Source organism: Dipodomys ordii, unplaced genomic scaffold, assembly GCF_000151885.1.
Source record: "Dipodomys ordii isolate 6190 unplaced genomic scaffold, Dord_2.0 Scaffold22, whole genome shotgun sequence".
In the NCBI taxonomy this organism is placed as follows: Eukaryota; Metazoa; Chordata; class Mammalia; order Rodentia; family Heteromyidae; genus Dipodomys; species Dipodomys ordii.
Window position 1 is genome coordinate 14001426 of NW_012267238.1, and position 24115 is coordinate 14025540.

The following is a 24115-nucleotide window of genomic DNA, read 5'->3' on the forward strand; positions in this document are numbered from 1 at the left end:
CTACCTTTGTGTGTGTGTGTGTGTGTGTGTGTGTGTGTGTGTGTGTTAGCTATTTCTGTGAACCCAGTGAGTGAGCTAAACTGATGTAGAATGTGATCCCCTACTCTGCTTCCTGATGTCAGTCAACTTAAGGCTAGAAGGCTGGAGAAGGATATTTGCTCTTTTTTTTTTTTTTTGGTCCAGTCGTGGGGCCTGAACTCTGGGCCTGGGCGCTGTCCCTCAGGTCTTCAGCTCACGGCTAGTGCTCTACCACTTGAGCCACAGCACCACTTCCAGCTTTTTTCTTTTTGCTTATGTGGTGCTGAGGAATCGAACCCAGGGCCTCAGGCATGCAAGGCAAGCGCTCTATCACTGAGCCACTTCCCAGCCCCGATATTTGCTCTTTCTAAACCATCACAAAAGCAGAGTCCTTGCTGAGCCTGTCATATAAGATATCTGAATTCAGACATTTTGTTAACATCCATTAAGCATTTACTTCAGACTGTAGTTAAAACATGAATGTTTTAATAGTTCTCTCTTTTAAAGTGATATGCTATGCAACACAAGAACAGGGATGTTCCTAAAAATTGTGTGAATTTTATGAAGTCAGCCATATTTCAAATGCAACAAAACACATGTGAGTTCATGATATTTGATTTCTAATTTTAATAATCAATTCTGCCTAAGTATAAAATGACAAAGAGTTTGTAGGATAACTGACACATAGTTGCTACTTGTTTCCTTCTTTAAGGATATGGTTGTCTATTTGAGGATTGATGATGAAAAGAACTTATACACTATTATTGATTTAAAAAAGTCTAGGCAGGGGCTGGGAAGGTGGCTCAGTGGTAGAGCGCTTGCCTTGCATGCTCAAGGCCCTGGGTTCGATTCTTCAGCACTACATAAGCAAAAAAAAAGCTGGAAGTGGTGCTGTGGCTCAAGTGGTAGAGCGCTAGCCTTGAGCTGAAGAGCTGAGGGACAGCGCCCAGGCCCAGAGTTCAGGCCCCACCACCGGACCCCCCCCAAAAAAAGTCTAGGCAGTATAAATGCAATTTATAAATTATATGTATACCTATAGATTTTTGGAAGAATCTACAGTTAACTGTTAGTTATGGAAGTTCCTACATTAAAAATAAAAAAACTTTGTATCATTTTTTCTCAGTGTAAGATTCAGTGTGATATTAGCTTTCTTGCAGCTCAGAACTAAAGATAAACCCTTATGATTCATACCCTTAAAGTCTAGATTTTTGATCCTAATCATTTTTTGTTTGTTTGAGGTTTCTTGGTGCCAATATTAGGGCTTGAACTAAGGGCTTCACACACTAATCAGATTTCTTGCTCATAGCTGGCTCTGTACTACTTGAACTAGGCTTCCAGTCTTGCATTTTTTTCTTTTTTTTGGGGGGGGGTTCCAGTCGTGGGGCCTGAACTCTGGGCCTGGGTGCTGTCCCTCAGCTCTTCAGCTCAAGGCTTAGCGCTCTACCACTTGAGCCACAGCACCACTTCTGGCTTTTTGCTTATGTGGTGCTGAGGAATCGAACCCAGGGCCTCATGCATGCAAGGCAAGCACTCTACCACTGAGCCACCTTCCCAGCCCCAGTCTTGCATTTTTTTTTTGTGCTGGTCCCAGGGCTTGAACTCAGGGACTGGGAGCTGTCCTGAGCTTTTGTGCTCTAAGGCTAGCACTCTACCACTTGAGCCACAGCTCCATTTCTAGAATTTTACTACTTAATTGGAGACTTTCCTGCCCAAGCTTTGAACCATGATCCTCAGATCTCAACTTCCTGATTAGCTAGGGTTACAGGCATGAGTCACCAGCACCCAGCTAGCTACATTGGAGATGGAATCTTGTGGGCTTTCCTGCCTGAGCTGGCGTGGAACCTAAACCCTCTAAATCTCAGCCTCCTGAGTAGTAAGGTTTATAGATATGAGCCACTATTATCCAGCCCTATTTTTAAAAATATTCCAGTATTTACCTGTACACATCATTGTAAGAATTCCTCAAAGAGGAAAATAGGCATTAATGAATAAGCAAAATGTATTGGTAAGTTCTCTTGTAACAGAAGAGCTGTTAGCCAAATGAACTGTTTCAGCTGATGTTTCCTCCTAAATTTAACAATCAACTGAGATTTAAGTCATGCCAAAACACACCAGAGAGGATCATTAGCGATGGTAATTAGTAATTCTGAGGACTGAGGTATGATAATATTGTAAAATATGATTTAGAGCCATAGCTCTATACACCAACACTGCATTTGACAAGTGTTTCTAAAAATTAAAAATTTCCGGGAACAGCACCCTGTTAGCGGTTTCCATTAAATTTGCTCTCTGAATGAGACCATTTTGCCTGTTTTGTGAATGGGGTAGTCTGAGGAGTTGTCGAATTTTGGATTATGTTCGCTAGTTTAGAAGTAGCCAGTGGTTGAACTAGTGAGTAGATGAAAGAAAGTACAATGATCTTGTTTCTATGATAGATATTCTGTAAAAATCTGAAATGTTTCTTTCAGCTAGCTTGATGTGTCAATGCACAGACAAGTATTTTGCTTTTCCCACTGGCTATACTGTAATATTAAGTGGGGTGAAAAAAATAAAACTCTGCCCTTTGATTTATTCAAGGTTTTGGTTCAGAAGTTTTCTTTGTTGTTGTTTTTTGTTGTTGTTTTGTTTTTGTCAGTTGTAGAACCTGAACTCTGGGCCTGGGCGCTGTCCCTCAACTTTCAGCTCAAGCCTAGTGCTCTACCACTTGAGCCACAGTGCCACTTCCGGCTTTTTTTCCTGCTTATGTGGTGCTGAGGAATCGAACCCAGGGCCTCATGCATGCAAGATAAGCACTCTACCACTGAGCCACCTTCCCAGACTAGGTTCAGAAGTTTTTAAGCTGTGTTCCTGCCTACTCTGCAAATGCAGCTTTATAGTGGACATCCTCTTCAAAGGGGAAAGCTCCTTCTTATGTCTTATCACTTGACTTTCTTATGGCAGATCTTCACAAACCTTCAGACAGGATGGGCTGTACAGTACCCCCTTCCTCCAAATACAGGATCAGAAACCAACACTACCCCAGTCATGACGATCTAGGTTTAAAGCTGTAAATGTGGCCTCTAGTCCTATATTTGTGGTGTATACTTTTGTGTATTCATGTATAGGGAAGGGTCAGTTACTTGATGGTTTGGGGAGTCTATCTTGATGTTTGTGGAGGGGTGAATACTGCTAAGTCATCAACAGTTTTTCATTTAGGGTAAGTCATGTGCAAGTAGCCCATGAGCACAGTGAAGCAGCGAAGACACAAGCTTTCCTAGTGATAAAGCAAACAGGTTTTGTATCTATTTTTTTTATCAGATGTAAAATTTATGCATGAATTTTTTTGTTGTTTTTTAGTAACTGTCACGTAAGAAAAAGTCTCAGCTTTCTTGAGCAGCCTTTCAGAGGCACAGTGGCTCAGGAGTGAAAGTAGGCCTAACCTACTGAAAAGATCCTGTCCTTGATAATCTTCACCTATCCTGCAGTCCTCCCCACAGAGGAACCACATTGTTGTATTCTAGTAATTCACTGTGATTTATAATAAGCCAGTGGTGTCATTCTATTGTGCACTTTGTCAAACCTCTCACATGACTTTAATAAGCTTAGTAAATTTGCTGGCTACATCAGGGGTCTGCTAGTGATTGATACAGTGCATGATATTTTCCTTTTCAGTTTGACATGTAGAATCATTTTTTATGACAATTGACAGTCTTAATAGCTCAGTTAATTTGAAACTAACAATATAGTTATGTAAAAGGTAAAATGGTATTTGTGTTCAGTAAATGTTTTTTTTTTTTTTTTAAAAAACAGCCAGGCACCAGTGGCTTACACCTGTAATCCCAGCTACTCAGGAGGCTGAGATCTGATAGTTCAGATTGAAGTTCAAAGCCAGCCTGGGCAGGAAAGTCTGTGAGACTCTTATCTCCCATTGACTACCAGAAAATTGGAAGTGGAGCTGTGGCTCAAGTGGTAGAGCCCTCACCTTGAGTTGAAGAGCACAGGGACAGCATGCAAGCCCAGAGTTCAAGCCCCACAACCGACAAAAATAAAATAAAGTAAAATAAACAAACAAAAAAATCAGGCCATACAGAGGTAGGTATGGTGGTGTAATTCCAGCTACATGATTGGAAGAAAAAAACAAAGAGAGAATTGTGGTGCTAGTAAAGCCTAGGCAAAAATTCTACTACAACTTACAGCTAGCTTTCATGACTCATGGGACCTTGCATTCAAGCCCAACTTAAAAAAAAATCAACACAAAGACATAAATACACAATTATAGAGGCAGTCAGGAAAAAAAACAAGTGCTGTTTCAAAACAAGGAAAAGTTTGGAAATATTTTTCTATTACTTTTAACAAAGGGAAATATTACCAAAGAAGTTTCTTTTCATCCTTTGAATAGACCTTTTAGAAAATACTATGCAATTATTTGCTAATGTTTGATCAAGCATCAGTAATTTTCTTTAATATGAGTTCTCTTATTTCTGGAAGAAGTATTTGCTAATTTTCAACTTTTCAAAGGTTTGTTATGTTCAAATGATTTAAAATGTCCAAGAAGTAAAGGACACTTTGTCTTATAAGACATAGATGGATCTGAATATTCATGAAACTGTAGGACTGAGCAAAAGTAAAACAAGGTTCACCTAATCACCTAATACTAATAAGAAAGTAGAACAAAACTTGATTGTTTATATCCTAAATTTTCCCTGAATGTGTGTATGCGCACACGCATGCACACACATGTGCACACATGTGCATATCATGACATGGGAGGCTGGGGATGTACTTCTATATATGAACACTTGCCTAGCATGTGTAAGGACCTAGGTTTGGTCCTCTGTCTGTGTGTATGTATATGCATATATCCATATATATGCATATACATATACATATATGTACATATACATGTGTATATATATATATATATATATATATATACCATAGAGTTGTAGATTTATGGAACATGAGAGAGAGTATACAGCATTATTTTTTCCATTGCTTTTGTTTTTCTTTTAAATGTAAGAATGAGAAGGTAGTTTGAAGGGCTGGACATGTGGCTCAAGTGGCAAAGCATTTATCGACCAAGTTAAGATCCTGGTTTCAATCCCTAGTACAGACAGACAGACAGACAGAGACAGAAAGACATAGAGAAGCAGGAAAAGCAGTACCTTCACTTTTTCTCAACTCAGACCACCTGAGGGAGAAAGGGCCTTCAGAACTGTTAAAAAGTCAAAGAACAAATGGTTGGAGACACAACTGGCTGGAGAGCCTGGGCAGGCCAAAGTCTGGGGTTTTATCACGGCAAATACTCAAAGTCTAGTTTCCATTGTTTGAGGCAAGTAAGTAAAGGTTCTCTTGAGAACCAAAATGGTAATTCACATACTTACACTATTCATGAATTTACATTAAGTGAGTAATAATACATTTTACTCTTTCCAAAGCCATTCTCATTTCTATCACTCTTACTATATTTAGACACCTTCATTTAACTCACAACATTGTCATTTGCTTAAATAAGTGATAGGTTTACTCGTGTGGAGTTAAATAGAGCTCATATTAAACTAAGAGAGAAACTGTGCTGTCCTAGTTCTTTTTGTAATACTGGGGATGAATACTGGAAAAAGCCTCAGGACCCCTCTGTCTAAATTGTAGCTAGAATGTTGAGGAAGCAAAATTATTCTTCTATGGGGCTGACTAGTCTTGCCATTCCAAGCTTCCTAGATCTATTTTTGTAAGTTGGTAACAATGATTCTCTTACCAGCAGGGCTTTTGGAGAATTTTGATTCAAGCCTTGTTAATTCTTGGTGTTCACTGCTAGTGGGTGACTCCTCAATGGATTGTGCTTTTGGAGTCAGAACTTCTGAGTAAGAGTGCAATCCATTATTTGGACTAGAACCAGAAGGCAGCACTGGTGGTTGTGTTTCATTTTTTGTCACACTTGGACTTGATCTTGACTCATGAAAAGGTAAAAGCTTTCTGTGAGAGGACTTCAGGTCCTCCAGAAATCCATATGTGTCCTCTATCTCTCCTGTTCCATTCTTCAACTTGTCAGATTCTAAAACACTAAATTCTCCCACTTCCCTGCCATGAATGAGTCCAGAACTCTGGGGAAGTTCATCCTTTACTGCAGAGAATCTCACATGCTTTAATGGCTCCAGTGAGCATGAGGACGAATCATCTTCTAAAGACAGGTCCTTCTCAGAAATTCTCTCATGGATGGTTAGGCCAGGTGACACAATTTTGGTTCGAGGTTCAAAGGTGTGATTTAGGCGAAGAGTTTCTGAGTCTGTACTGCTGGAGCTAGAATTGCGTTTGAGAATCCCTCTTGGAACTGCTTTGGCATTCAAGGAGTCTGTCCTTTGTCTAGGAAAAGGCTGGTTATCATCTTGCTTAGAACCATTGGATTTGTAGATCAATTTTCTGGCTTTAGGGATTGGAGCTTTGCCTTGAGGCCCACTCACAGGCCCTTCTGGCATGGGATGCTTTGGCTTCTCTAACATTTGGCTTGAAATATCTTGAGTAAATGGCTTTTCTTTTGACTCAAACAATTCACCTGAAAATTAAAACATATGAGGTCACACTATATTAATTGGAGAGCAACTCTACAATCTAAAATCCTTATAAATTTAGCCTATATGTAGTTTAAAAATACTAAAATATTAAAGATAGTAAAGTAAGTAGCATAAATGCAGCCCTCATAAGAAAAGCCTTTAAAAAATCATACACTGGTATTAGAGGCATGGCTCAGGTGATAGAGTGTTAACCAGTGAGCATGTGTCAGATCAAGAGTTCAAATTCTGGTTTCAGATAGAAAGAAAATCATAAACGGAGGCATAGAGGACTTTTTAGGACAATGAAATGAATTTTTAGGATACTACAGTGGTAAACACATGTCACATCTTTTTCTAAACCCATGAAGAATATAACACCAATAGTGATCCTTTCTAGAAACTATTGACTTTGGTGACAGAGATGACAAAGGAGCTCATCAGTTACAATAAACATATTCAACTGTGATGTTAGTAATGGGAGAGACTATCCATGTGTGCAGATAAGAGTATACAGGGCAGTGGTACTCAGTAAATACCATGTAGAAAATGAACTATACAACTTGTCAGTGGGGATGGGAAGGGACAATGGGAGAGAGCAAAGGAAAAGGTGACACTGCCCAAAAAGAAATGTACTCATTACCTGACTTACATAACTGTAACCCTCTGTATATTACCTTTATAATAACAATAAAAAATTAAAAGAGTGAATATGGATAATGTGTATACTTTCTGCTTAGTAAGTGTTGTGAACCTACTGGTCTAAAAAATAAAGACCACTAAAAAAGTCTACTTAATTGCACTGCAGATAGATTGCACATTCAAGATTTCTGTGTTTGAAACTGATTGATGGTATACTTTAGGGAGGAGTAGCAATGGTATAACTCCTGTGAATAACTAGTGAACTGCTTAACAAAATGAATACCAGAAAACAGACACATGTTGGGCAGGGAACAATGATGCAGGGAATACAAATGAAGGGAGGAAAGGTGAGTAAATACAGTCATTATATTTAATGTTCATTGTAAGGGAAAATAGAATTGGAAGGGGGAAATGGAGGAGAATAGAACTGTAAACTCTTCGTACAACTACTTAATAATAAAATTGAAAAAAGAAAAATATTATTGTGTTTGGTTGGGCACTGGTGGCTTATGACTAACTCTAGCTACTTAGGCTCCTGAGATCTGAGGACCATGGTTCAAAGCTAGCCCAAGCAAAAAAGTCTGTGAGACTCTATCATGAACAGCAAAAAGTCAACTGGAGGTAGGGCTCAAGTGGTAGAACAAAAGAACAAAAGCCATGAATTTAAATTCAAAGGCCAGTATGGGCATACTTTGTATTTTAATTTACTTTGTAGAATTTTATACTCAATACAAAAAGTGTTTTTAAAAAACCTAAAAAGAGGGGCTGGGAAAGTGGCTCAGTGATAAAAGTGCTTGCCTCACATGCATGAGGCCCCGGGTTCAATTCCTCACCACCATATAAGCAGAAAAAGCCCGAAGTGGCTCTGTGGCTCAAGTGATAGAGTGCTAGCCTTGAGCTGAAGAGCTGAGGGGCAGTGCCCAGGCCCAAAGTTCAGGTCCCACGACTGAGCAAACAAAAACAAAAACAAACCAAAAAAACCTAAAAAGAAAATTTCTCAGTTAGGCACCAATGGCTTACGCCTGTAATCCTAGCTACTCCAGAAGCTGAGATCTGAGGCTTGCAGTTCAAAACCAGCCCAGGCAGGAAAGTCTGTGAAAGTCTTAATTCCTTAACCACTAAAAAGCTGAAAAGGTAGAGTGCTGGCCTTGAGTGAAAGCTCAGGGATAGTGCCCAGGCCTGACAAGCCCCAGGACTGGTGCGCGCACAGACAGACAGACAGACACACACACACACACACACACACACACACACACACTCACAGAGAAAAAAAGAGAGAGAGAGAGGAAGGGAGAGAGAGAGGGAGAGAGAGGGAGGGAGGGAGAGAGGGAGGGAAGGAAGGAGGGAGGGAGGGAGGAAGAGAAGGAAGGGAAGGAGAGAGAAATATTTATAAAAAATGCTTTAAAAAACACAGAAATCACTTTTAAAATTCATGCATTTGAATCCTAAAAGGCAACTCAATTTTTTAAAAAAGAAAATCTCAGTACCTAAGACAAAAAATTTTGTCAAAAAGTTAAAAACAAACAGGTAACCAGTTCCAGTGATTTTTTTTTTCCTACAAAATATTTTATGTACTATACAGTGTTCCCAATGGAAACTACATTAATGTTAAAACAGGCTAATTGAAACCCTTCACCATATTACTCAATTGTTCATTTTCTACCCCATGGCTACCTTCTCACAGTTCTTTTTAAAGAGATGAAATTATCTACTATTTCCTTTTAATAGTTTGTAAGAACTATAAAATTCCCTTAGAGGCAAACTAAAATCACTTAAGCTGTGAAATTGTTCTAGTGCTCCTGGGCAAATGTGCTGGTAATTACAAATTAGAAGATCTTTGTCAAGTAGCCTGTTCTTTTTGAGGCAAACTTTAAAAAAAAAATTTCTTTCAACCTCTGTTAATTTTAAACAGACAACTGTGTTAGTATGTGGTATGCATCCAACAAGTACTATTAAGACTTTGGTTAAGACAGGCTTTGGTTAAAAAACTTCCTGATTCACTGCTGAAGGATCTCAAGGCACGGAGGTCACAAAGCAAGTAGCAGCTCCGAGATTTGGAAGACATGAAGATCCAGTTTCTAACATTTCTCTTTTCCCAATGGGCACAGAAGGATAAGAAAAGCATCAGGACTTTTCACTTTCTCCGAGAAGTTATTTTAGTGAAAAGAACTCTGACAATTTCCCTCATCCACAGATAACAACCATAAAAATATGTAGTCCGTAAAAATAATATTTACCCTCTTTTGAAATCTGAAATAAACCAGCTCTTCCATTTTTTGACTGCTCATTTTTGGTTTGTTGAGATAAGTGATCTTCTGGCAACTTAGAGTTATTAAATGGATTCTTCCTTTGCTGGGAAAAAATATTGTTTATTAAACAGTTTAAATGTCATAACAACAACTCAGCATTAGCATATGCTTATCATTTCTTCTATTTGCTAGATTACCCAGTCAATTCTATCATCTGGCACATTTGAAAAACAAAAACTGATTAATCTGGTTAGCACACAATTATCACACAACTCTTAAGAAGTTCAGAAACAGGAATTCAAATCAAAATTTCACTTTTTACAAGTGAGGACAGAATGTCTCCCTGAATATGTCAAGTCAAGGTCAAGGCAAGCCTGGGCCTCTACAAATCAGGTCAGATTCCTACCAGGGCTCTTTCTACCACACCAGGCACTATGCTAGATTATAATAGTCTGCAATTTGTGATTGACTTTTTATTAAGGATTTAGGAGACTCTTCAGTTATCTTGTAGTACTTCTTAGACATTATTACGGTCAATTCTAATAATAGAAAGAGAACCAGCAGAGTATAGGCTTTTGTTTTGCTTGTGGTGCTTGAGTTTAAACTCAGTGCCCAGTAAGCTGAAGAAAAATGCCCTGCTACTTGAGTCAGACCCTTTGCCCTTGTTTTGCTGATCTTGGAATCCTCCCATCTCTGCTTGCTTCCCCAGTGTTAAGATCAACCACATGTGAATAACTATGACCAATCCAAGGTGTTTCTTTCTTTCTTTTTTTTTTTTAAATTATCTTTAAGTAGCTATAGAAAGGAGTTGTCTTTTAACAAAGCAGTATAGGAATACAATGCATCATGATCAATGTTACCCCTTTCAACATTTTTTTTTTTTTGGAGCCAGGGTCTGGCTATCTAGCCCAGGCTGACCTCAAATTTATCATTCTCCTGCCTTAAGGGATTTTTTTTTTAGAATAGTATGACTAAATATCCCTTCAAAATGCCTATGATCTCATAAATTGGTGAATTCCTCACAGAAGCAGACATCTAACAGAAATATCTAACAGAAATTCAGAAAGCCACATTACATGTGCTTAATTTTTTTTTTTTTTGTTCAGTCATGGGGCCTGAACTCTGGGCCTAGGCGCTGTCCCTCAGCTCTTCAGCTCAAGGCTAGCGCTCTACCACTTGAGCCACAGAGCCACTTCCAGCTTTTTTCTTTTTGCTTATGTGGTGCTGAGGAATCGAACCCAGGGCCTCATGCATGCAAGGCAAGCACTCTACCACTGAGCCACCTTCCCAGCCCCACATGTGCTTAAATTTAATTTAACCCCACCAAATAGCTTCTGATGTTTTACTCTCTTGGGCAAGAAATCTGGGCCTTCAGCAACGAACATAGTCTTCATCAGTTTTCTTTTGGTGGTAAAAAAATACTGTCTTATAGTAACTAATTATCAATAGCTAGTATCACAAAAACTAACACAAAGTTCTCTACATGTCTTGGTGCTTGAATAAGATGAAGAAACAAAAGACATTCCCATTTAAGATAAGAGTTTTGCAGTGTAGCATATCTACCTTGGCTGGAGAAATGGTGGATTCCCTTGTGTTTTCCTGGTATACATCAATGGCAGTGGAGGCTGGACTCATTACACGGGAACTGCAAAAGAAACCATTCAGAAAATACCATCTCATCCCTTGAGAAGCATCAATCAAGCCTCATAAAGCAAGCCTTCAAAAGCTTTAGTGTATGACGGGAAAGAAAGTCTGTAAAAATGGAACTGCCAGGAAGAGAAAAGGAGTTAGGGCCTAGAAAAATTAAGCACCAAAAACAAAGGAAATGGCAGAACAGAAAAGATAAGCATGAGAAAAAGAAAAGGAAAAAAACAAAAACAAGAAACACCCCTTTGGAGCCTTGATGCTATGACCAGAGTGCATAGCACATCAGAGGTTTACAATTTAAATTTCAGAAATTCATCTCAAAGTCAACTGCTAAGATCAAATGCAGGCCAAAAAAGTGAGTATTTGATTAAAGAAATAAAACCCCACAGAGGGTCCAATTCCATAAGGCAAGGCAAGGCAAAAATGGCAGCACTTACTCAACTCAGGCAGGAAGTAACCAATGAAAAAGCTCAAGTGTGACCAATGACTTGGTAAAGGGACAGAAAGCAGATCAGAGATACATTACAAAAAAGATGGTGGTGGGGCAACTTCCTGGGACTTTTCAACCCTGCTGAGTTCTTATTCAAATACAGAACAATGACAAAAAGAGCTTCTGGAGGATTGTGGGAAAGCTTGGGACCCCAGAGCTAGCCTAGTGTGGTAGAGTCTCTAGACTTGCCTTGGGTGGCTCCAGGGGAAAAGTAAAACCACAGTGAATGGAGAAAGATGATTTCAGCAGGCCCTTTCCCAAGGAACTACTCCCTTTAAGAGGAAGAAGGGCAGGAGAGGGTCATAGAGGCCCTGGAGGGGAGGAAAAGGAACCTGCTCATCAGACTGCCTACTCTAAAGCCTTGCCTCAGGCCCAAGAGATGAAGTCACTGTTGGCTGAAACCTCTGTTCCGGTTAAATACCATCAGTCTCAGTGACTTCAGTCTAGAGTTTGGAAAATACTTGGGAAGGTGCTGGCTTTTCCTCACATTGGCAGAGGAAACAAAGAAAGCTGGGGAAAGGAAGCAGTGTTCTCCAAGGTCATGGAACGGTGCCCAAGATTATTGTCACTAAATTCAACATGTTCCTGCAGCTGCATTTCTCCCCCTTACTTTGTATATTAACTGCTGCTTTTGTACAGTTAGTCCCGGGAAACAGCTGAACTCTTAAGGAAGCCATTCTTTCTTTCATTGCCCTCTTCATTGTTTTTAGCAAGGAGTTAATTTTAGCAGATGAGGTATGAAATATAGCCTGATCATCTGGAAGCAAAAATAGGAGGATGGAAGGAGGGAGCTGAGAACACAGAGGAAATTAAAATGGAGCCAAAATTTGGACAGAAAGATAGAATAAGGAGTCCTCTATGCCTGCAATAGGTGGGCATAAACTTATGTTATCTTGAGACAGAGGGGAGAAAAGAAATGGTCATCGATAGAATTCAGATGCCCTAGTCAATAGCTCAGAACTAAAAAGTAATTTCTCTCAGTTGTCATTTTACAAAGCCAGTGGGTAATAATGGAGAACATCCTGATAGAAGATGTTATGTTCAGTTTCTCAGAAGGTTTTGTTTCATCTCCCTTAGTAAATAAAACATTAAGACTTGAGCAAAATACCACTGACTAGGGTCTCCATGTAACATCCATATCCTCCTGCCATCTTTTTCCTCTGTCTTTCTGTCACTCTAACCCTAAAGGATAGGCAACACTTCTATGGTCTTCTCCCTATGTTCCCTAGAAATCAATTCCTGTTCCCTTTGATGCCAGCTTCAGTTGTCCATGTTGCATATGATTTTGATACTTCTTAAAGGTGAAACCAGTCTTCCCCTTACTGAACTCTGCTCAGCAGTGTATTTCATGCCTATTAAGTGATTCCTAGTCCCTGTGCCTGTTTTATCACTCAAGATAAACTGGAAGGTTTCTCCAGAGACTCTCCATCACTGTCATACACAGTTTCTTGTACAGCGCCAGGTACATAACTGGTGAGACTAAATGAATGAAAGTCAACTGATCCATTGCCAGGAAATATAGCAGCAGGCAGGTGGTTGAGTTTTGTTTCATTTTGTTTTGAATCCATAATGTTTGCCAAACTACAATGGGGGCAGATTATTCAGATGTTAAGCAAAATGTCTTCCAGCTATTCAGAAAAAAAGAAAGAAAAAACAACACAGTCAGAACTTAAGGGCAGTCACTAAAATCAGAAATGGCTCAGTATCATTGGTTACCTTGTGCTTGGGGTAGGAAGGAAATGATTTAAAGGTGGGAAAGTTGGTTAGTAAAATTCACAGTCAGCCTTGAAAATATTAAACCAATCTCTGTCCCAAAATGTAGCTACTTCTTAGTAGCTTTGCTTCTCTCAAGGAATATTATGATGCTTTGCTTGCCTATTATCAAAGGGTCAACAATTACTGCAGCATCCATCCTACTCCAGATTGCTTGCTCTTGCAACATTTATGAGGTGTGTATCATTCTCCCAATTTTACTTCTAGGAAAACCCTGGCTTGGAGAAGTAAAATAACTTGCTCAATATAACAAAATTCATTAGTGAAAGTGACTCTCACTATATCCAAAGCCAAAGGCAAAAATGGTAAGGGCCTGACTATACTGGCTCTGACTTCTTGTATTGTTGCAACAGTGGTTTATGACAAAAAGACTGGAGACAAGTCCAAGCGATGTTTCCTTACCAGTGACTCTCACATCTGCATCTCTTCTTTCTCCTTAGTAACACTGATTTCTGTCAACTTTCATATCTGGCTTCCTGAAAGTTCCAGTCCCCTAATCCATTTTCAACTGCTAAACTAGAATAGTTCAGGGGCTGTGAACGTGCCTGAGTGGTAGAGTACTCACTTAGCATGCATGAAGCCCCAGGTTCGATTCCTCAGTTCCACATAAACAGAAAAAGCCAGTAGAGCGGTGGCTCAAGTGGTAGAACACTAGCCTTGAGCAAAAGAAGTTCAGGGACAGCAACTGGACCCTGAGTTCAAGCCCCAGGACTGGCAAAACAACAACAACAACAACAAAAAAAAACCTGAATAGTTCAAAACCTAACTTGAGCCACATCCTCTTTCTACCCACTAACTTTCCCTGAGGCTTTAAGGTCTGTGGAATGAAGTCTGAACTCTGCAGAAAGGCACATCTGTCCCAGTAACTTCCTACTCCTTTCTGTTAAGCCTTCATATTATATGATGTATCTATTTCCACTCCCAGTAATTCACTGACTTTTTGCTTGTTCTACTTGACCTATTTCCCAGCCCTTCTCCCTGCCTAAATCATTCCTATTATCTTCAAACCCAATCCAAGTCTCACCTTGTACACCATACTGATGGAAATGAATCTTTTTTTGTCTTATTATGACATGTTTTGTTGGCACTTTGAATTATGAATTTGTTTTCTGACTAGAACTGTTTGCTGTAATATGGTCAGATTTATGTGTGTGTGTGTGTGTATATGTGTATGTGTACTTTTCCTTAGAGAATATACTACTCTTTTTATGGCTAAATACTATGTTCTTTGTTTCTTAGAATTCTTCCTAAAGGGGAGTAGACTGTGTCCAAATATAATCAATGCATGCCACATGATGAGATTTTTAAACTATGAAGTAAGCACAATTCCATACCTAGTGCTTTGTAACTTCCTTCCCTCAAGCACTTTTCAAAAAGGGCCTATGATATTAGAAGTAGCATGGACAAAATTAGTTTACTTCATTAAAAAATTATTAAAATATTAGACAGTGATCCTGCTTATGGAACAAAAATGTCTTCAAGTATTTATTTTGGAATCTGTGGTTGTTCTCACCTTATTCCAACACCCTGTACCTAGTGCTATCACACAACAAATGAAAAAATGGCTTGGGGATGAATAAAGGAAGCAAATTAAAACATAAACTATGTCAAGTCAGTATTGTTTTCTTTTTTGTGCTGGTACTGGGGCTTAAACTCAGACCTTGTGCTCTCACATGATTTTTTTACTCAAGGTTGGCTTGAGCTACAGCTCTGTTTCTTCAAGTAATTGTTTTTTGTTGTTGTTGTTGTTGCTGTTGTTATTTGCTGGTTCTGGGGCTTTAACTTAGGGCCTAAATGCTGTCCCTGAGCTTTATTGTTCAAGGCTAGTATTTTATCACTGGAGCTACAGTTCCATTTCTAGCTTTGTGTGTGTGTGTGTGTGTGTGGTTAATTGGAGAAAAAAAGTCTCACAGACTTTCCTCCCTGGGCTAGTTTTGAACCATGATCCTCAGATTTTAGCCTCTTGAGTTGGTTGTATTATAGGCATAAGTCACCAGTGCCCAGTATGTCAGTATTGTTTTTTATTTATGGCCATTATTTTTACTCATGGGCAGTCCAGGGCTACCACAGTTCATGCTATACATCTGTCAAACTCAAACAAGCACTCCCATCCAAGTATGGGACATTTTGATGGCACTATGAAACTATTCCTACTACAACTGGTTTGAGGAAATCTGAAATGTAGTAAGATTCAATATTCACTTAAGAGCTCCATCTAAATGATTATCTGAGCCAGGTCTCCTAAAAAGTGAAATCTTCAAATGGATTTGCTATCTACCTTGGGGGGGAAATACCAAATGCACTGTTTTGTCAAATTGACTCATCTGTACTCTGCCTTTGAGTACAAACTACTAGTCCCTTTTACTGGTCTTATTACTGGGAGTAAAACAAGTAGCTAATTCTTCTGCTAGAAGACAGACATAAATAATCTTTTTAATGTATAAAAATGAGCATTATTGGTAAAGGAGTATTATTGGAGAGCTAAAGTTGTGAATTGATTGATTCTCATTCAACAGAGATAAGAAGGAGATTGGTGGCTTAAGTATCACCAAAACACAGACAAATGAAGTTCTGATTAGCATTTTGATTCACTACACTGACTTACAAAATAATGTTTGGTTCTATCCAAACAAAGCTAGAAGGAAATGTACAGTTTTGCTCACAAGGAAATACCTCATCTTCCTACCATTTCACAGGCAAGTGACCAGAAGAAAACCAGCCAAGTCCAAGTTCAAGGGCTTATCCTCTCTCTCTGAACTCATTAGTTGTTTTTTGATTACTAGACATTACAAACCTCTGCAGCAATCAAGCTTCCCCCTTCCTGAATGCCTTCTAACTTTCCATCTTGAGCGCTTCTCAAATTCTCTTCTGTCTTACTATAAGCACCAGTGTGCTTGGAGATACTTCTGAAGAGAATCTTAGCAAAGCAAAGCAACAAAATCTGGGTGATATAAATCCTTCCCATATTTCATGGTCATATTTTTTTTCTCCATTTTATTCTTTTTCTACTGACTCCCCTAAGGTCCAAACCATTTTGTTCAGTCATTCACTCACTTACTCATTGGTGTCTTTATCACTCCCCTCACTTGCTATACATTCTTTATTTAGTAATCTGCTCTCCCATCAGCTATTCTTGTTCACTCACACAGTCTCTCACTCTGCTCCATTTTTCCACAAAACATTTGTAGGCATTATCCAAATATTAGGAATAGGACAGTGAACAAAACAAAACAATAAGTGTAAGGTCCACTCCTGGATGGCTAGCAGACTCCACCCTCCTCTCAGCAAAGTCTCCACCCAGTACTTGCGTTACCTAGGCAACTGGGACACCTGGAAGAGGTCACATCTGCATCTGCTGAGGTCACATCTGAATTTGATGTGGCTACACCTTTCTCTGCCATACCCTAGATAAGGCCTAGCCCAGGCCGACGCCCTCTCCCTTCTCTTTTCTAGCTCTCTCTCTCTCTGCTCTTTTCTAGCTCTTTCTCAGCTCTTTCCTTCTCTTCTCTTTCCCAACTCCCTTCTCTTTCCTAGCTCTTTCTCTTTCCCAGCTCTCCCAGCTCTCTTTCCCAGGCTTTTCCCCACCACGTGGAGGACCAAGATGGCCTGGTGCAGCCAGAACGATGACTAAACCAACCCCTTACCTGAATACCACGTGCGTGGTGCTGTTCTTACTCGGCTACCTCTTTTTTAAAAACCTAACAATAAGTAAATTAAGTCTTTAACCTAATGGATCTGGAGGAAAAGACAATCTTTCCTCAAATCCCTTAAACAATTATTAGGTATTTCTGTTCTATGAACACCACAAATCTCATCTTTATGCTTATAATCCTAGCTACTCAGGAGGCTGAGGATTGCAATTCAGAGCCAAAGAGCAAAAGAGCTCAGGGACAGAGTCCAGGCTCAGAGTTTAAGCCCCATGACCACCATCACCAACAACAATATTCATTTGGTGGTCCTTATGACTTAAGAAAAAGTCTAGCCTGACTCTCAAAGTTCTTTTCAATTTGATTTCAGCTTCTTCATATACACTTTGCCCAGCAGGCACACAGCAGACTTCCCATGCCAGACCATTTCCAGGACTGTGGCATGCCAAGGCCTTCCAGACCTCAGGTCAGCCTCTCTGCCTGTATCACCCCCGCATTCCATCTAACATAATCCTTCTCATCCTTCAAGAATCACCTCCAAACGCTCTCAGATCATCTTCCCTTTCTATTCTTTATAAAGTCAGTGCTGCTCTCATAACATGTTAAGTACTATCGCCACACCAAACAGGTTCATAATTATACATAGCCCCTTCTCCAAACAATGGGTTCCTTGAAGACAAGGGACCAGAGAGAAATGAAAAGGTCAGACCATATCCAGGTCCCTTCAGTACAAAGAAGTGTCAGAGGCAAGGACATATAAGGCCCTGGTCCAATATAGAGAGCCTACTATTCTTAGTGGCACCCCCAGCACCCAAACTTGTTTCACAGAACATATAACCCTGAGTAATAAAGAAGGGGCTTCTTAAAGGCTGACTTCTAAAGTCAGAACAATAACTTGTCCTGATAATATTAATACTTAGTACAGCGTGTATGGGAAGGGTCCTGACCCAAGTGGGAGGAGCTTCTAATTTTTTTAAAGTATTAAAGTTTGAACTCATGCCCTCTTGCATGCTTGGCTGGCACTCTATCCCTTGGGTCATACCTCCAGCCTGGAATTTTGCTAGTTAATTGCAGATGGAGTCTCTTAGACTTTTCTGCCTAAGCTGACTTCAAACTGACATCCTCTGATTCTCAGCCTCCTAAGTACCTAGGTCTGAGCCAATGGTGCCCAGCTGATGTTTTGTTCTTTACTCCCTATCTGACTCAGCCACGCTCTATGGCTTACTGTGCATGTGTCTAACAAATATATATGGTTTGTGGAACAGTGTCAATCCATGAGCTGTTTATTAGTGATTCACAATGAGATAACTACAAAAATTGGGAGTACATGTTGAGAACCATTTATGAGTTTTCTGAGACATCTCAGTATATGACCAGTTCTCCATTTTATGCCATTGTTATTTCCCATATTTCATGTGTGTGTGTGTGTGTGTGTGTGTGTGTGTGTGTGTGTGTGTATGTGTGTGTATGTAAGCTAGAATTAACAGGCATGAGCCACCAAAGCCCAAAGGGTATTATTAGCCTGTGTTGATTAGAAATATTTTTTTTAAAGAAAGAGAAGTTAAAAACAAAATAAAATTGTTTCTTCACTACAGTTTATGGTATACTGGCTCAGCCAACACTACCCAACTAAGCTTGAAGTTTCCTTTTTGCTTCTCTAAAGAGAAACTTATTCTCTGTTCATAAGCTTCTCTCTGCTTCCTTTGCTATAAGTACAAAGAGGAATTCAGAAAGAATACAAGCAGATGTTCATGCTCCTGACTCTAGGCCAAGTACAGTGTTTTAATTCTTCATGTATAGACCTCAACAAAATTGTGCACACAACACCATGAAGGACCCAGCCACCAAGCCTATTTAAAAAAAAAACAACCAAAAATAAAAAACAAAACAAGCCAGGTGCCTGTGGCTCACACCTGTAATCCTAGCTACTCAGAAAGCTAAGATCTGAGAATCATGGTTCAAAGCCAGCCCAGGCAGGAAAGTCTGTGAGACTCTCCAAAACCTACTCAGAAAAAGCCAGAAGTGGCACTGTGACTCAAGTGGTAGAGCGCTAGACTTTAGCACAAAGATGCTTGGGGACAGTGCCCAGACCCTGAGTTCAAGCCCCAGGACCAGCAAAGAAAGAAAGAGAGAGAGAAAGAAAGAAAGAAAAAGGAAAAAAGAAAAAAATACCTTCTCCACACTCCCCAACACGTGGCTAAGAAAATATTGATAAGTATTGAGTCACTCTATTGAAATTCACATAGTCTAAAAGTACAGGCACTAAATACACTTAACACACCCAGTTCACAAAGGTTAAAGTATGAAAACACTGCAGGAAACTTGACATCAAGTAAAGTTGTGGTTTCTGACATGGAAAAGAGGAAGTAAACTATTGCTTTTTGTATAGTTAGTTCTGAGTGATTCCCACACATACCACACATTATAAGGCTTGTCTTCTTTATATATATATATATATATATATATATTGAAAAATACTGTACAGAGGGGTTACAGTTACATGAGTAAGGTAATTAGTACATTTCCTATCCCCTCTAGGCTTGTCTTCTTTACCATATTTTATTTATGTAATAAGAAATAGCATCATTACATTGCCATTTGGATGTTGTCAATTTTCCATCTTCCTAAGAAATGATAAATGGTTCCTTCACCTTCTTTCAGGTAATCTCACCACATACTGGTAAGGCATCTATATTCTGACTTACATAGCAGAAAACAAGTACACTTGCAAGTCATGGAAGGTTTATTAGCCTGAAAGTGAGGAAGACTGAGGAAATACCCAGTCTCTTCTCTGTGAAACACGAGGAGATGGAGTCAGGCACCTTTGCCCACTCAAGCCCTTTGAATTGGACTGACTATCTGGAAGGATGAGAAGTTTGACTTGGAAAAAATTGCAGTGAGTTGAGTGTGTCTCTGATATCCCTGAATTGTCCCCTTCCCTTAGTTGGTCAATGCTCTGGTGCTTTGTGGTTCTTACCATGCCTGATCCTAAGACCTGATTGCAGCTCCTTGGAAGTAGATCTAAATGGCTATGCTATGTTCTTTCTCCTAAAGTTTCTAATAGTTCGAATCTCTTGTCTTTGTAAAGGTAAAGCTTTCATCTTCAGGTAGCTGGTAAGTGAGAAGGCACCAAGGGGGGGAAAGAGTCCCTTCATACCCTCTCCTAGACATTCTGAAGTATTCATTTGTATTTTAGATCCTACCCTTTAAGTTGCTAATATTATATGCTTGGGACTATGTAAAGAATTGTACATACACCAACTAATTACTTGTTTTCCCATTAACGGTACTATTATTACTCTCATTTATAGCCATAGAAATAGATGCCCAAGAAGTAAAGTCAGAACTACTGCAAGTGAGACCACAGTATCAATTGGTAGCTACTATAGAGGTGTTTACCCAATAGCTAGCATGGCCTCTATAAATAGAACTTTATAAGTTGTCCTGGGGGAACACAGTAGACCCTGTCACTCATGGGTGGGAAGGGGTAAACAACGGGTACATGAATCAATTCATCATTCCATTTTCTTTGGCTTTCTGTTTTACTAGTGTATTAACATTCCATTTTCCATGTGGAAGAACTTTACTTTTTTTTGGGGGGGGGGTCTAGTCGTGGGGCCTGAACTCTGGGCCTGGGCACTGTCCCTCAGCTCTTCAGCTCAAGGCTAGCGCTCTACCACTTGAGCCACAGCACCACTTCCGGCTTTTTTCTTTTTTCTTATGTGGTGCTGAGGAATCGAACCCAGGGCCTCATGCATGGAAGGCAAGCACTCTACCACTGAGCCACCTTCCCAGCCCGGAAGAACTTTACTTATATGTGACTTCGCAATGCCTAGAGGTACTTATATTGGGTGCCCTCACCCATAAGAAACTATGTTGGAAATATATCTGTTTCTGAATGCCTCGGCCTTGAGCCCTCATTCAGTGGCTACCCCTTCAGCAACACCATCAATGTTATCACAGTTGGAGGCTCTGAGTTTAACTAACTTCACCCAGCAGCTGAGGATAAAATGCTACTGTTTCTCCCACTCTCTCCTACACCAATGGGAGACTCTTTAAATAGCTAAGAGAACATTATTATACCTCAAAAGATTTGGGCAGTACAGTTCCATAACTAGATACTTCTTAGGAAGGATTAAAACATGCACAGTTTCCTTGGTCAGATGAAAACATGTATGGAAAACCTACCATAAATAAAAATTATTGAATACATACTGCATTTGGTTTGTTTGTTTCTTTGGCAGTACTGAAGTTTGTACGGAGAACCTTGCACTTCCTTGGCATATATACTGCTTCCTGAGTCATGCACCTACCCGTTTTGCTTTGTTATTTTCCTGATTGGGGGGGGGGTCTCGGGTTTTTGCCCATACTGGCTTAGACAATGATCCTCCTACTAATGCCCCCTGAATAACCATCATGCTTAGCTTCTTATTGGTTGAGATAGGGTCTCACTAACTTTTCTTTGTCCATGCTTGCCTTGAACTGCTATCTTCCCAATCTTTGCCTTCTTAGTAGCTGAGATTACACACATGCACCATCATGCCCACCCAACACTGAATTTTATTTAGTATTTAACATGTGCTATGTATTCTATGTTCATTATTACCAAGTCTCATAATGGCCTTTTGGGTATATAGGAGCATTCCAGTCTAGGGATAAGAAATAGAGGTAGAAGGTTCAAAGGTTTGCCTATGGTCCTAATGGCTAATAAATGGCAGACTCAGGATTTGAACTCAGCCTTCCTGAGACCTGCGCTGGAGCTACTTCTATTGTACCAAACTGTTACAGTGTGATCATCATTCATCTCACCTCTGAGATAAAGTCATTTTAGAATACCACTATAACCTACTCCTGGGAGAAATAAAAAGCAGTTATTGCTGGTGCTAAAAGATGGCCCCTTAACATTTTAATTCTATTTACAATTCAGATTTGTTAGAAATTCTAAAAGAATATTGCTTAGACTCTGTCCCCATCATGGCCCTGAATTCTCTCACATACTACCCTCTTCCTTCACTAATAGCACCAGTCCAACATTTCTACAGCACATCAACTCACAAAACTCTCAAGCTCTGTCTTACCTTGGGCTTGCTGGTGCTGTGTCTTCTTTTGGCTCTTCTACAACACCAGCCACCTCTGAGGAAAGGAAAGCATCTTTGTTGACATTATTCACCCAGCTTTCCTTTGCCCCAATTGCTCTGTCTTTACTCTGCTCAGCTGAAACAACAAATGATTAAAAAAACGGTTATCTCTCTCCTCCACAACCTATACCACTCTCATCCACTCCTATCACTAAGGGCTCAAATCCAAGCTCTGAACTTTCTGAGTCTCAGAATCAGAATTTCATTTATTGTCAGTCATGGGGCTTGAACTCTGGACCTGGGCTCTGTCCCTGAGATCAGTGCTAGCTCAAGGCTAGCATTCTATCACTTGAGTCACAGTGCCATTTCTAGTTTTCTGGTGGTTAACTGGAGATAAGAGTCTCACGGACTTTCCTGCCCTGGCTGGCTTTGAACCTCGATCCTCAGGTCTCAGTAGCTAGGATTACAGGTGTGAGCTACAGGCACCTGGCATGGTATTCATATTATATTATTATTACTATATACATTATTATATTAGCTCCTCTCTCCAAAGCTGTCTCTAAGAGTGTAGGTATACTTTTCTTTGTTTATTTTAGGTATACTTTTAAATATGCAGATGATAAAACAAAATTTTGATTCCCTCCAGATTAATCTGACCTAGAGTCAGGACTAAATTTGCACAGCCAAAGGATGCTGTGGGCAGGAAGAATATTCACTGGGACAATCTACAATGTGTTCTACATGATGCTTGGTTCTGGGATACAAGGGGAACAAACGATTATAGTCTACAATGTTCCTCTCTACTACCTCTTCCATCCCATTTCCTAGTCCCTACACATCTGAATTTTTCTTACTTCGTACTAGGCAGATGTCAGACCTCTTATAAAATCCCTGTGTTTTCTTTCAGCGAACAACTTCTTTTGCTGCTGACCACAAATACTCTCTTTATTCCTGAACTTCTCTGATAGTTATCATCAACAGAATGAGAACTATTAGTCACTGTGGTGCTAAGTTTTTTTTGTAAGCATTATCCTAGGAGCTAGGAGCTATTTTTTCAACTTATACATCTGGAAATTGATGGTCTTCAAGAGTTCAAGAAAATTGCCTAAGGCCACATAGCCAGTGGCTCATGGCTACTATTACTAACTACTCAGAAGGCTGCAATCTGAGGATCTTGGTATGAAGCCAGCTTAGGCAGGAAAGTCCGTGAGACTCTTATCTCCAATAAACACTCGAAAACCGGAAGTGGCGCTGTGGCTCAAGCGGTAGAGCACTCGCCTTGAGCTGAATTATTGAGGGACAGCGCCCAAGCCCAGAGTTCAAGCTCCATGACCGACCAAAAATAAATAAATAAATAATGTACTTGGTTGATTAATAATGTGTCAAAGATCATTCATAAGAAGACAGATCTCACTTTGTGTAGGTCTTTTAGCTTACTCAGAAGGTTCTAAAATTCCAGAGTTAAAGCCAAAGAACAGGTGGTAGATCCCCTATGAGCCCCAAGAATTGGGCAACTACAACTGAATAAGGTACTTTAAAGGGCTTCCTTTTTTTATAGTGCACAGCTTTGTGGCTTGGATCTTATCTATCTGAACCAGGGCAAGCTTTTGAATTAGAGAATATCCATTGTGTAAAACACACCTCCACATGATTTCCCTCAGCAAATTTCAGTAACAAAGTCATACCCTAACCTACCCTCTGTCCTACACATACGCTGAGGGTCAGCATCTCACCTGCCACTTGGAGCCTCTTCTTCCTCATAGATGCTCGGATAATATCTGCACCATGGATTTTGTCTCTGTGCCTTTTTGCCTTGGCTTCATAAAACCATTGGCCACTCATATTCTTCAGCTGCTGGTCATCCTTAATTTTTTCAGGCAAATGTCTACAAAAGGAAAAGAGTTTTACTTTGCTGAGAACTCCAGGGCAAAATAAATGAGTTTACTATGACACTGCATAAAGAAAATTTTAAACACATAAGTGAAATAAAGCTATTAATGACTTAGAAGACACAAACTTCATGTATGACTAACAAATGCTCCTCTTT

General features: G+C 39.8%; 1 protein-coding gene across 7 annotated transcripts in view; it reads right to left on the reverse strand.

Moving 5' to 3' along the window:
* The window catches only part of Sytl2 (synaptotagmin-like 2), a 126163-nt gene that overhangs the window by 33331 nt on the left and 68717 nt on the right, over positions 1-24115 (reverse strand). For 5 of the 7 annotated variants that reach the window (XM_013014142.1, XM_013014144.1, XM_013014146.1 and 2 more), the window contains exons 2-6: positions 23802-23953; positions 22069-22204; positions 10997-11078; positions 9422-9536; positions 5753-6547 (exon numbers count right to left, since the gene is read on the reverse strand). In XM_013014142.1, coding sequence (XP_012869596.1) covers positions 5753-6547; positions 9422-9536; positions 10997-11078; positions 22069-22204; positions 23802-23910 — 1237 coding nt within the window. In that variant the 5' untranslated portion in view covers positions 23911-23953. The remainder of the gene's footprint in view (positions 1-5752; positions 6548-9421; positions 9537-10996; positions 11079-22068; positions 22205-23801; positions 23954-24115) is intronic. The other 2 variants (XM_013014145.1, XM_013014140.1) reach the window with 1 other exon arrangement.